The sequence below is a fragment of the Oryza sativa genome, chromosome 6 (genome assembly GCF_034140825.1).
Source record: "Oryza sativa Japonica Group chromosome 6, ASM3414082v1".
NCBI lineage: Eukaryota > Viridiplantae > Streptophyta > Magnoliopsida > Poales > Poaceae > Oryza > Oryza sativa.
In genome coordinates, this window is record NC_089040.1 from 25,018,788 (window position 1) to 25,030,869 (window position 12,082).

The 12,082-nt window shown below is 48.6% G+C and overlaps 1 protein-coding gene across 1 annotated transcript; it reads right to left on the reverse strand.

The window, feature by feature from the left end:
• Window positions 1–212: 212 nt before the first annotated feature.
• LOC4341485 (uncharacterized) lies at window positions 213–2,917 on the reverse strand. The gene is made up of 5 exons (XM_015787238.3): window positions 2,724–2,917; window positions 1,549–1,625; window positions 1,173–1,475; window positions 989–1,097; window positions 213–911 (listed from the first exon to the last, which is right to left on the reverse strand). The coding sequence occupies exons 2-5, from the start codon at window positions 1,608–1,610 to the stop codon at window positions 408–410; spliced, it is 978 nt and encodes a 325-aa protein (XP_015642724.1). The 5' UTR covers window positions 1,611–1,625; window positions 2,724–2,917; the 3' UTR covers window positions 213–407.
• Between the last annotated feature and the right edge of the window lie 9,165 nt (window positions 2,918–12,082).

Below are 12,082 nucleotides of genomic sequence, written 5' to 3' on the forward strand. Positions count from 1 at the left end.
GCCCTAGAACTACTGATTGATAGATTGATGTGCTAACCAACAAGGAAACGTAAGATTTGTGCTTCTTTGCATAGCAACTCCCTAAAAGTATAAAGACGTGTATTTGGCAAACCTGAAACTAGGACTGAACAACCATAACCTATCATCACATAACAGTGAACAGAACAAAACCAGTCGACAAATTTAGATGATTTCAATATCAACAGTGAACAGAAACAGAACCAGTCGACAAATTTACCATAAGTCAAAACTCACATCATTGCTCATTCAAATATATGCAATCAAATCAAGCAGCTAAATAAAAAGTAAAATCAGAGTGTATGGGTAAACAAACAAGCTTTAACACAGTATTGTCCAAGATAAAATAATTTCCTGCTACTGCATCCCTGAAAGCACACAACCATCCTCTACTCTGTTTCATTAGATTGTTGTTCCACACCCATATCAAAAATATCTCTGGGCTTAAATCTCGTTACGACGTGCCATCCTTTAGCTTTTGCATCTTCAGCATAAAAAACCTGTTCCACTTGTGATGAAAAGACAAATGGATCATGATCTAATTTATCTCCACTATGTATCTTTCGGGAGAAGTTCACAAGGGTGAAATCAAATTCATCCTTTTTGATGCCGGCTTTATGATGGACGTCATACCAATCACATCTGAAGAGCACTACCTTGTATTTTCTATATGACAATTCTACGATGTCCGATAATCTGCCATAGTAATTAACACCATCATCAGCAATGTTAACTACGCCGCTGTTTTGAGTGGAGCGGCCAGCCTCACGCATCATAGTGTGGAACCTGAAACCATTAATAATATAGCCACTGTAGCACACAACAGTTTTGTTCGGTTTTGCAGCCAACGCTCTCGTCTTTTCATCGATATCTACTCCACCATTTTGTAAAACCTGCATAAGAATATTGTTATTCTTGGCTATCTAAATAACTTCTTACAGCATAAATATGAATACATAGACAATCATACCTTTTGTTCCAACCAATCAGCAAAGCTTCTATTGATCAACCTGTCGACGTCGGACTGTGTCAAGTTAGTTGTATGAGGCAGTTTTCTTTTCTCTTCATCAAGAAATTCTCTGCAACAATTGGATACATTAAACAATATATATATGACTGTAAAAAAAAAGATAGAATATGCTTGTGTTACGCACTTGCGAAAGTCTTCAAGTTCATCACAATGTCGCAAGACATATCGATGTGCTTGCACTAGAAGCTGGTTGTCAAACCGTCCTATGGTGATGGCCTTGCCAATTGGTTCACCAGCACTCTCAAACATATAAATGTCTTTTATATTATCTGAAGGTTCAGGGTTTCTAGGTGCTCTTGTAAAGCGTGTACTTCCTTCTAAAAATCTTGAACAGTATGTCAGGCACTCTTCTGCAATATAACCTTCAGCAATTGAACCTTCTGGGTAAGCTCTGTTTCGCACAAGTGCCTTTATCCGAACAAATGATCTATATATAATTAAAAAAATATGTCATGTCCATGGTATAGTTAATATAATAGAGCAAAACAATATATAAATACCTCTCTAGATCTTTATAAGCAGCGGATGATCTTGGTTCACTCATCCAATCTCGATCCATCATCAGTCATATGGTATGCTGGAGTAATAAGAGAGAAACATCAACCTTGTTATTAACATTGTCTTCTTCAATCCTACAAGAATATATTCAAAATTTGCATCCGAACAATATTTTATAAGTCAAAATTCATGATTTTTCTTAGTTTTTTCTTCACATAATTAATCGAGAATACACAACATCAAGTCTTAACACTTACACTAGCTATTGATCTACTGACCAATTCTGAGTTATACCAAAAAGAATGTGAAATTGATTGGGTGATTTGAGAAGGACATTAAGATGCGCATAGAAATAACTATGTTAATAGTTAACAAATTTCATAACCATAATTTAAAATACCACTGGTGAAAGGTAGTTTCATCTTTTGGGAACTGATATCTAGCATTCAGAACCACCTTCACAGCAAAATTTCATAAGATGCGTGGATCCACTCTCTCGTAAGTTGTCTTAACTTGGTTCTACGTAATATCTATGTTACCTTGATACGGGGATACGAATACGGATACGGATACGCGGTACGGGGATACGAGGATACGTCATTTTCTTAAAAACACCGATACGGGGATACGTCTATATATATTTTAAAAAATAAAAAATACAGAGCGAAAACATAATGCATAAAATATATGTAAGCATGTAATGTAAATAGAGTTAGCCAAATGACATCACATCACTAGAGATAATTAGAATAATACTTGTTCTGCATATCAAGTTCAATTCAATAGCTATATAAGTTTAAGGGTTGTTTGCATTCATAGTCAGCGATGTGGCTGGAAGTCGTACATCCCAGACAGGTTCCATGCACCAAAATCTGTTAGTACTATCAAGCATTCAAGCTCACAAGCCTCTCAGGGATAATGTACTCCAATGCCTGGTCACTAGTGACCCTGATGAATCTGCACCAGCATAGCCGCACTAGCAGTACTACTAGTGCTAGATAAGCGATTAAGATTTTAATTCTAAAATTCATCGGATCTAAATGACAAGGGAAAACACATAACAAAACCCAATCCAAATAAAGACTTAAAAGGGAAAAGGACCAAATGGCTGCTGAATGGTGATGATGGAGTAATGGATTGTATGCGTTGGGCTTGCCAGCCGGCGGAGAAGCTGTACCTGTTGGTGAACTGCCGAACGGAGGAGGTCCTATGCCCACGGCTGCCGGTGGAGGCCCTGCCCCTCAGGTCGCGAGCGGCGGCGGAACCCCGCACCCGACGACGGAGGAGGCGCTGCGAGATGCGGAGGCGCAATCTGTTGGCGTGAGTTGTGTCGCCGCCACCAAGGGGATTGTTCACGAGGGTTATTGTTCAGGAGGGTGTTGCGGAGACTATCGTCCAAGAATTCTCACAAATACGCACCCAACAAAGCAAAGCGTCGGCCCAACAAATAAAGTGGTTTGCAGCAGGTCCAGCCCACTTCTATCAACCAAGTACGTGTATATGTTTGTAATTATCCTATCTAACAAAGAAGCACATTCTTGCTGCTTAGTTATTCACGTTAATTTGGTTAGTGCCCCATTATCGCAATCTGTACGTTCTGTGGACGAGTACATTATTTTTCATGTTTTTCAATGCAGTCCAAATGATTCAAATAATATTATAATATTAATCATTTGAGAGAGACTTTATTGAGTCTGAATGATTCAAAAATTATTATAATATTATTTTAGTCTCGGAAACCCTCATGATTTAAATGATTAAATAATTATAATATTATGTGATGAAGATGATAAGGAATTATGTAGTTTTCCGATGGAATCTAAATGATTCAAATATTCTTTTTTTCTGTGTAAATAATAATTGTATTGTTTGATGTCAATGACATGCATATAATGAAGATGTCTCAAAATTCATATCTAAACTCATCTCAGAAATGAGACGTCTGAAAACGTCTCAGTATTCATATCTAAACACATCTTAGAAATGAGACGTTTGAAAACGTCTCAATATTCATATCTAAATGATGTAGTCTTATGCTAATCGTAAAGTGTCTTAAACTATGTCTCCAACTTGTAAAGCGTCTCAAAAGTCGCCTCTATTTTAATCGTAATTCTCAAAGTTGAGACAACTTACAGAGTGTCTTAAGTCAAATGTCTTATAACAGTGGTTTTGTTGTAGTGCCACCCCTCTCTATCTCTCTCTATCCCAATCTCTCTCTCTCTCTTCTCCCTCCTCTCACCAGCTCACTAGCACGGCGGCACGGAGAAGGACAACAGAGGAGTGGAGGATGACGACGGGCAGGATCAGAGCCAATTGAAGGTGGTGGAGGGGGACCGAGGATGGCAGTGAGCGAGGGCGGGGAAGCAGAGCTCTCTCGGGCACTGACGGTGGCAGCGGAGGCAGAGGTCACTCGGGCGCCGTCGGCGGAGCGGAGGAGGACGTAACACGAGCGGCCAGCGAGAGAGACAGGGCTCGCTTAGGCGCCAGTGGCGCACTTGTGCGACCGGCAGTGGAGGTGGAGGCAGCGGAGGCGAAGGTGACGGTGGCACGTGGGGGCGGGCCAGCGGTCGGTGCACGGGGAGGTGGAGGGGATGGGGAGGAAATGGAGATGGAAGGGGAGGTTGGCGTGCACGGCGGTGGCCATGGCGGAGAGGTGGAAGCGTCGGCGAGGCGGGCGGCATCGGTAAGGTGGGCGTGGCGGAGAGGCGGGCTGCGATGGCGACGTCGTGGACGGCGGCAGTGTCCACTCGACGGGGAAGAGTGGCTCATGCAGCACCCGCGCACATCGTCGGCGCCAACAGCGGCCACCGGATCTCCCTGCCATCGACGCCTCCTCTCTTGCCGCCCGCCACCGGATCTTCCCACCACCGACACCAACAGGGGCCATGGGCGTCACCCCTCCTGCTAATGCGATGGCTGGCGGCGGCAAGAGGTAAAGAGAGATAGGATAGGGAGAGAGGTGTAGAGAGAGGTAGAAAGTGGGCCCCACTATTTTTTTTAAAAAAAAATCATGTCTGGACTACCACGTAGGACAAAACCACCGCGGATTGAGCCGAGGGGTTATTTGTTCAGATTGCATAGTTAGGAGTGAAGAATGTCTAGTTTTGTAGTTTAGAGGTGTAATTCGGTCGACCACGATAGTTTAGAGAGGTAATTTGTATTTTTTCCAAAAAAATAATTTGGAACGATGAGGCCATGCGAACATGCTTATCTAAAGCAACATTCTTTTTTATATAAAAAAAGGAGAATAGTCTATTTGGTCCTTCAACTTTCGCTCTGAGGTCAATATGGTACTTAATATTTCATTTTGTTCGAATCGGTCCTCAAATTCTATCTTTCAATCTACTATGGTTTTTGGACCCACCAGAAACGCCACGTAGGCATCCCATCTCATCATCTTACACAAATTTATCATGAAATGACTAATATACCCTTACATACAACATAATAAGAGAGAAAAAAAAGAAAAATGTCACACACATTTACATTTGCAAATACTCAAATACATTGATTTGTCTATCGATACATGTAACATAAGCAATTTTGTGTCTAAATCAATTCCTGAGATTAGATTAAATTATCTAATCATATAAAATTATTTATATTATTTCGTATCACATACAAATAGACAAATTAGACATTTTACTATCCATTTTTAATAAGATGATGACATGGCATGTCTACATGGCACTTCTGGTAGGCCTAAGGTTCATATTAGACCATATGATAAAGTTTAACGAATTGATTGGATAAAATAAAATATCAAAGACCATATTAACCTTAAAGTGAAAAGTTAGGGATCAAATAGGCTATTCTCCTTAAAAAAAACTTAAGGACTACTTCCTATGTTAAAAAAATCAATTCCTAATAAATCTGGACACATCCTATCTTCGTATTCTAACTTAGAAGTTGGATTTTTTTCTGAAACAGAGAGATTAGTTCTTTTCAATTTATTCACTGGATTATTGAAACATGTTATTTGCTCCACACTTCAAAAAATATATTTTCTTAAAAAATTTCTTGATCTACTATATTGCTTAGATCACTGTTTCTAACCTATTTGTTAAGTGAGTTTATTAAAAATATTTAATTTATTGAATAGATAACGCTTAGCAATAATCTTGTGGAGATTATGGGTACCCCATACCCACACGGCATGGTTATCCGACTAGTTATAGGGGATAACTTATATATATGAAATATGTAACAGATCATGACTTGGGTATTACGTTTCCCTGTATATTATGGAACGGCCTAAAGTCCTGGTTTGATAAGATTGTAAAGTAGATTTAGGAAACCGATACCGTATTGGTTAAGGTTTCTATCTTGTAACCCTGCCCCCCAACCTATATAAGGAGGGCAGGGAGCCCCCTCTAGGGGCATGAGACAACCTGATCGTCAGATCAATACACACTCGGCGGATTCAAATCCCCAAACAGGAGTAGGGTATTACCTCTCATTGAGAGGGCCTGAACCTGTCTAAATCCTTTGTCTCTGCATCCATCCACTTTTAGGTCTCGTGCGCTACCCCCTTTTATTATTGCCGAATCCATGTTTCGACAGTTGGCGCGCCAGGTAGGGGTTGCGTCGAGTTTCCTATCAACAAGCGCGATGGAATCAATTTCATGAGTCGCCGACTTCGTTTTCGCTTTGGAAGTTTTCACTTCCTTTCCGTCGACCACTTCTTCAAGCTCCTCTTCTCTGACTTGATCCAAATCAGTCAGGGGAAACTCAATCTGATTTTTATCATTATTTATCGTACTGATTTTTAATCCCAGATTAATCTCTTGCTATTTTTTGTTGTTGTTCGCATATAATTACGCGGCACTATTGAGGCGATTGATGCTGGTCATGGACTCGAGGCGTCTCAGCTTTCCGGTCGATCGGCCGCGAGTCCACTCTGCCGGCTTGTCTTCGCCACCGCCATTGCTGATAACAACAACGACTTCACCGCCGGCCTGCCTCCGTCGCCGCCGACTGGTCTCCTCGCCTATACGGTTGGTTGGTCACACCACCGTTCATGGGCGTCCACGTCTTCACCGACCGGCTGGCCTTCACCGCCGCCGACTGGTGTTTCCGCCTGCACGGCTGGCCTATTATGCCGCCGCTGTTGGGTGTCTACGACTTCACCGCCGGCCTGCCTCCGTCGCCGCCGACTGGTGCCTCCGCCTACACGGCTGGCCTATTATGCCGCCGCTGTTGGGTGTCTACGACTTCACCGCCGGCCTGCCTCCGTCGCCGCCGACTGGTGCCTCCGCCTACACGGCTGGCCTATTATGCCGCCGCTGTTGGGCGTCTACGACCTCACCGCCGGCCTGCCTCCGTCGCCGCCGAGTGGTGCCTCCGCCTACACGGCTGGCCTATTATGCCGCTGCTGTTGGGCGTCAACGACTTCACCGCCGGCCTGCCTCCGTCGCCGCCGAGTGGTGCCTCCGCCTACACGGCTGGCCTATTATGCCGCTGCTGTTGGGCGTCTACGACTTCACCGCCGGCCCGCCTCCGTCACCGCCGAGCGGTGCCTCCGCCTACACGGCTGGCCTATTATGCCGCCGCTGTTGGGCGTCTACGACTTCACCGCCGGCCCGCCTCCGTCGCCGCCGAGTGGTGCCTCCGCCTACACGGCTGGCCTATTATGCCGCCGCTGTTGGGCGTCTACGACTTCACCGCCGGCCTGCCTCCGTTGCCGCCGAGTGGTGCCTCCGCCTACACGGCTGGCCTATTATGCCGCCGCTGTTGGGCGTCTACGACTTCACCGCCGGCCTGCCTCCGTCGCCGCCGACTGGTGCCTCCGCCTATATGGTTGGTTGGTCACACCACCGTTGTTGGGCGTCTACGTCTTCACCACCGGCCTGCCTCCGTCGCCGCCGACTGGTGCCTCCGCTTACACGGTTGGCCTATTATGCCGCCATTAGTGGGCATCTTTGCTTTCGCCGTCGACCGCCTTCGTCGCCGCCGACTGGTGTCTTCATTGTTATTGATGGACGACTTTGTTCCCACATTGGCCACTTCTGCCATCACCAAGGGGAATATTACAAAGCTAAGTCATCATTTATTTTATTCTTTATATGATATTTTTCCTTTTCCTCTGCCTCACTACACCAATTGGTCTTCCATTGAGTAGTGAGTCGGGGGCTACAGATGTTATATCATATTTTTTATAATATTTATCTTGATTGCTTGCGACATAATCTGAGTACAAAAGTACCTATCGAGTTATGGAGTTCTATCTTCCTATGCTTTCCGTTTGGTTTGCCAATGGATGGTTGCCTTTGGGCCGATTCCTAGCACCCGGGGGCTCGTTGGATGGACCGAGTAACGCAAGGTGCTAAGTATTATTCGGAATAAATCAAAAGCATAGAGATAAGATAAATTTATTTTCTGCTCTTAATAATTGCAAAAGTACCCGAGTAGTAAATTCTGATTCGTGAAACTTTGTTCCATTAATGGCGAACTCATGTCACTCATATGCATGTCTGGGAAGTGCCTAGGCCGACTCCCGGTGCTTGGGGGCTATGACTAGTCGGACAGAGCGTTTAAACGTAATGAATCATCTGCTCGGGGTAATCAAAATTGACAAGAGGAGAAATACATATTTATAAATATTTTAAAATACTTGATTTTTTCTCGAGTATTATATTTATATCAGATACTACTCATCCTATATGTTTGTTCTGCAGGATCCAGATCCAGATATGCATAAAAGGGATTCATGGCTTTAAGCTTATCTCTTACGCTCCAGGAATGGATCAGTCAGAACATCACCACCGGCTCGCCTCGACCGCCGCCGACTGGTGTTTCCGCCTGCACGGCTGGCCTATTATGCCGCCGTTGTTGGGCGTCTACGTCTTCACCGACCGGCTTGCCTTCGCCGCCGCCGACTGGTGTTTCCGCCTGCACGGCTGGCCTATTATGCCGCCGTTGTTGGGCGTCTGCGTCTTCACCGACCGGCTTGCCTTCGCCGCCGCCGACTGGTGTTTCCGCCTGCACGGCTGGCCTTTATGCCGCCGCTGTTGGGCGTCTACGTCTTCACCGACCGGCCGCCTCGACCACCGCCGACTGGTGTTTCCGCCTGCACGGCTGGCCTATTATGCTGCCGATGTTGGGCGTCTACATCTTCACCGACCGGCCGCCTCGTCCGCCGCCGACTGGTGTTTCCGCCTGCACGGCTGGCCTTTATGCCGCCGCTGTTGGGCGTTTACGTCTTCACCGACCGGCTTGCCTTCGCCGCCGCCGACTGGTGTTTCCGCCTGCACGGCTGGCCTATTATGCCGCCGTTGTTGGGCGTCTACGTCTTCACCGACCGGCTTGCCTTCGCCGCCGCCGACTGGTGTTTCCGCCTGCACGGCTGGCCTTTATGCCGCCGCTGTTGGGCGTCTACGTCTTCACCGACCGGCCGCCTCGACCGCCGCCGACTGGTGTTTCCGCCTGCACGGCTGGCCTTTATGCCGCCGCTGTTGGGCGTCTACGTCTTCACCGACCGGCCGCCTCGTCCGCCGCCGACTGGTGTTTCCGCCTGCACGGCTGGCCTTTATGCCGCCGCTGTTGGGCGTCTACGTCTTCACCGACCGGCTTGCCTTCGCCGCCGCCGACTGGTGTTTCCGCCTGCACGGCTGGCCTTTATGCCGCCGCTGTTGGGCGTTTACGTCTTTACCGACCGGCTTGCCTTCGCCGCCGCCGACTGGTGTTTCCGCCTGCACGGCTGGCCTATTATGCCGCCGTTGTTGGGCGTCTACGTCTTCACCGACCGGCTTGCCTTCGCCGCCGCCGACTGGTGTTTCCGCCTGCACGGCTGGCCTTTATGCCGCCGCTGTTGGGCGTCTACGTCTTCACCGACCGGCCGCCTCGACCGCCGCCGACTGGTGTTTCCGCCTGCACGGCTGGCCTATTATGCTGCCGTTGTTGGGCGTCTACATCTTCACCGACCGGCCGCCTCGTCCGCCGCCGACTGGTGTTTCCGCCTGCACGGCTGGCCTTTATGCCGCCGCTGTTGGCCGTCTACGTCTTCACCGACCGGCCGCCTCGTCCGCCGCCGACTGGTGTTTCCGCCTGCACGGCTGGCCTTTATGCCGCCGCTGTTGGGCGTCTACGTCTTCACCGACCGGCTTGCCTTCGCCGCCGCCGACTGGTGTTTCCGCCTGCACGGCTGGCCTTTATGCCGCCGCTGTTGGGCGTTTACGTCTTCACCGACCGGCTTGCCTTCGCCGCCGCCGACTGGTGTTTCCGCCTGCACGGCTGGCCTATTATGCCGCCGCTGTTGGGCGTCTACGACCTCACCGCCGGCCTGCCTCCGTCGCCGCCGAGTGGTGCCTACGCCTACACGGCTGGCCTATTATGCCGCTGCTGTTGGGCGTCAACGACTTCACCGCCGGCTTGCCTTCGCCGCCGCCGACTGGTGTTTCCGCCTGCACGGCTGGCCTTTATGCCGCCGTTGTTGGGCGTCTACGTCTTCACCGACCGGCCGCCTCGTCCGCCGCCGACTGGTGCTTCCGCCTGCACGGCTGGCCTATTATGCCGCCGTTGTTGGGCGTCTACGTCTTCACCGACCGGCTTGCCTTCGCCGCCGCCGACTGGTGCTTCCGCCTGCACGGCTGGCCTTTATGCCGCCGTTGTTGGGCGTCTACGTCTTCACCGACCGGCTTGCCTTCTCCGCCGCCGACTGGTGTTTCCGCCTGCACGGCTGGCCTTTATGCCGCCGTTGTTGGGCGTCTACGTCTTCACCGACCGGCCGCCTCGTCCGCCGCCGACTGGTGCTTCCGCCTGCACGGCTGGCCTATTATGTCGCCGTTGTTGGGCGTCTACGTCTTCACCGACCGGCTTGCCTTCGCCGCCGCCGACTGGTGTTTCCGCTTGCACGGCTGGCCTTTATGCCGCCGTTGTTGGGCGTCTACGTCTTCACCGACCGGCTTGCCTTCGTCGCCGCCGACTGGTGTCCTCGCCTGCACGGCTGGCCTTTATGCCGCCGTTGTTGGGCGTCTACGTCTTCACCGACCGGCTTGCCTTCGCCGCCGCCGACTGGTGTTTCCGCCTGCACGGCTGGCCTTTATGCCGCCGTTGTTGGGCGTCTACGTCTTCACCGACCGGCCGCCGCATCCGCCGCTGACTGGTGTCACCGCCTGCACGGCTGGCTTGTTATAACGCCAACTGATGCTACCTTCTTCACGGCTGGCTACATCGCTGTCACTACTAATAGACATCAGTATCTTCAACACAAGCTGCCTACGTTTGCCATGGCTGCTGACTGGTTCCTTCACTTCCATGGCTGCATGATTCTGCCAGTGTTGATTGGCCTTATCTTCTTCACCGCTGGTCGTCTCGTCTGCTGCTGACTAGTGCCCTCACCTCTACGTCTGGTTTATACAGCTACCACTACTGATGGACATCATCGTCTTCCGTTGCCGACTGGTTATGCCGCCGCCGACTAGTGCTTTTATCTTCACAACTGCGCGTCTTCGCTACCAGTTTGCTTCTGTTGCCGCCGACTCGTGTTCACTTCATCACGGCGATGCAACTTTGTCATCATGGTGGAGCGACTTCATCTTTATTATCTTCGGCACTGGCAAACTCTATTGCTGCTACTTCGCAAGTTTTACTACTTCACCAACCACGACGTCTTTGTGAACCTCGACATCTCGGCATGCAATGCCATGATATTTTACTACAACAAGTGACTCTCCAATATTCAGGATTTCTACTTGGACACCTTCAACACATATCTTCAATCAAGCAATGACTGCTCGACAACAAGAAGCTATAATTCTCGACTCTATGTTCAGTTGTTCCCCAACTAACCAAAGAGTCGGGGGCTACACAAATATAAGGCTCAAAATTTGACAAATTTTATGTCAAGCTGAAGAAATCAATTAATCAGCCAATGAGTCAACTCCAGGAGTCATTATCTTCATCTTTGCTTCGGAACAGACATTCTACTTCAACAACTTCAAATATTTCGGTTTAGACGAGTTGGGCAACAACATCAACTCTCCTCCAATTATTTGTCTTCACGGTTGGCCTACTACGCAACTGCCGATAGAGGATCTCATCGTTATCATCGGCTGCTACATCGCTATTGACTGGATCACCGACATTGTCATCTTCATCAACATCTTGTCAAGCCTCATCAACATAGCCTACTCTGCTGCCGTTGATGGGAAACTTCGTCATCATAGTCGGCTATCTCTGTTGCCGCTAATCATCATTACCGTCGGATGCGTTTGTCACCGCCGATTATTTTCTTCATCTTCATGATTGGTGGATTTCGCCATCACCGTTGATGCGCGTCTACGTCTTCATCGTCGGTTTGCTTTTGTCACCACCGACTGTTCTTTCGTTGTTGTTGGGCGCCTACATCTTCACTGCTAGCTGACCTGACTGTTGCCGACTGGTTTCTTCGCCTCCATGGTTATGCAACTTCATTACATTTGATTGGTGGCATCTTTACTACCACTGACATCTTCCGTTACTTCTGATGAGCAATTTTGTCTTCATGTTGGTCATTTCATCTCCATGCCGACTGCGTCAGCTATTGCCAATAGACAA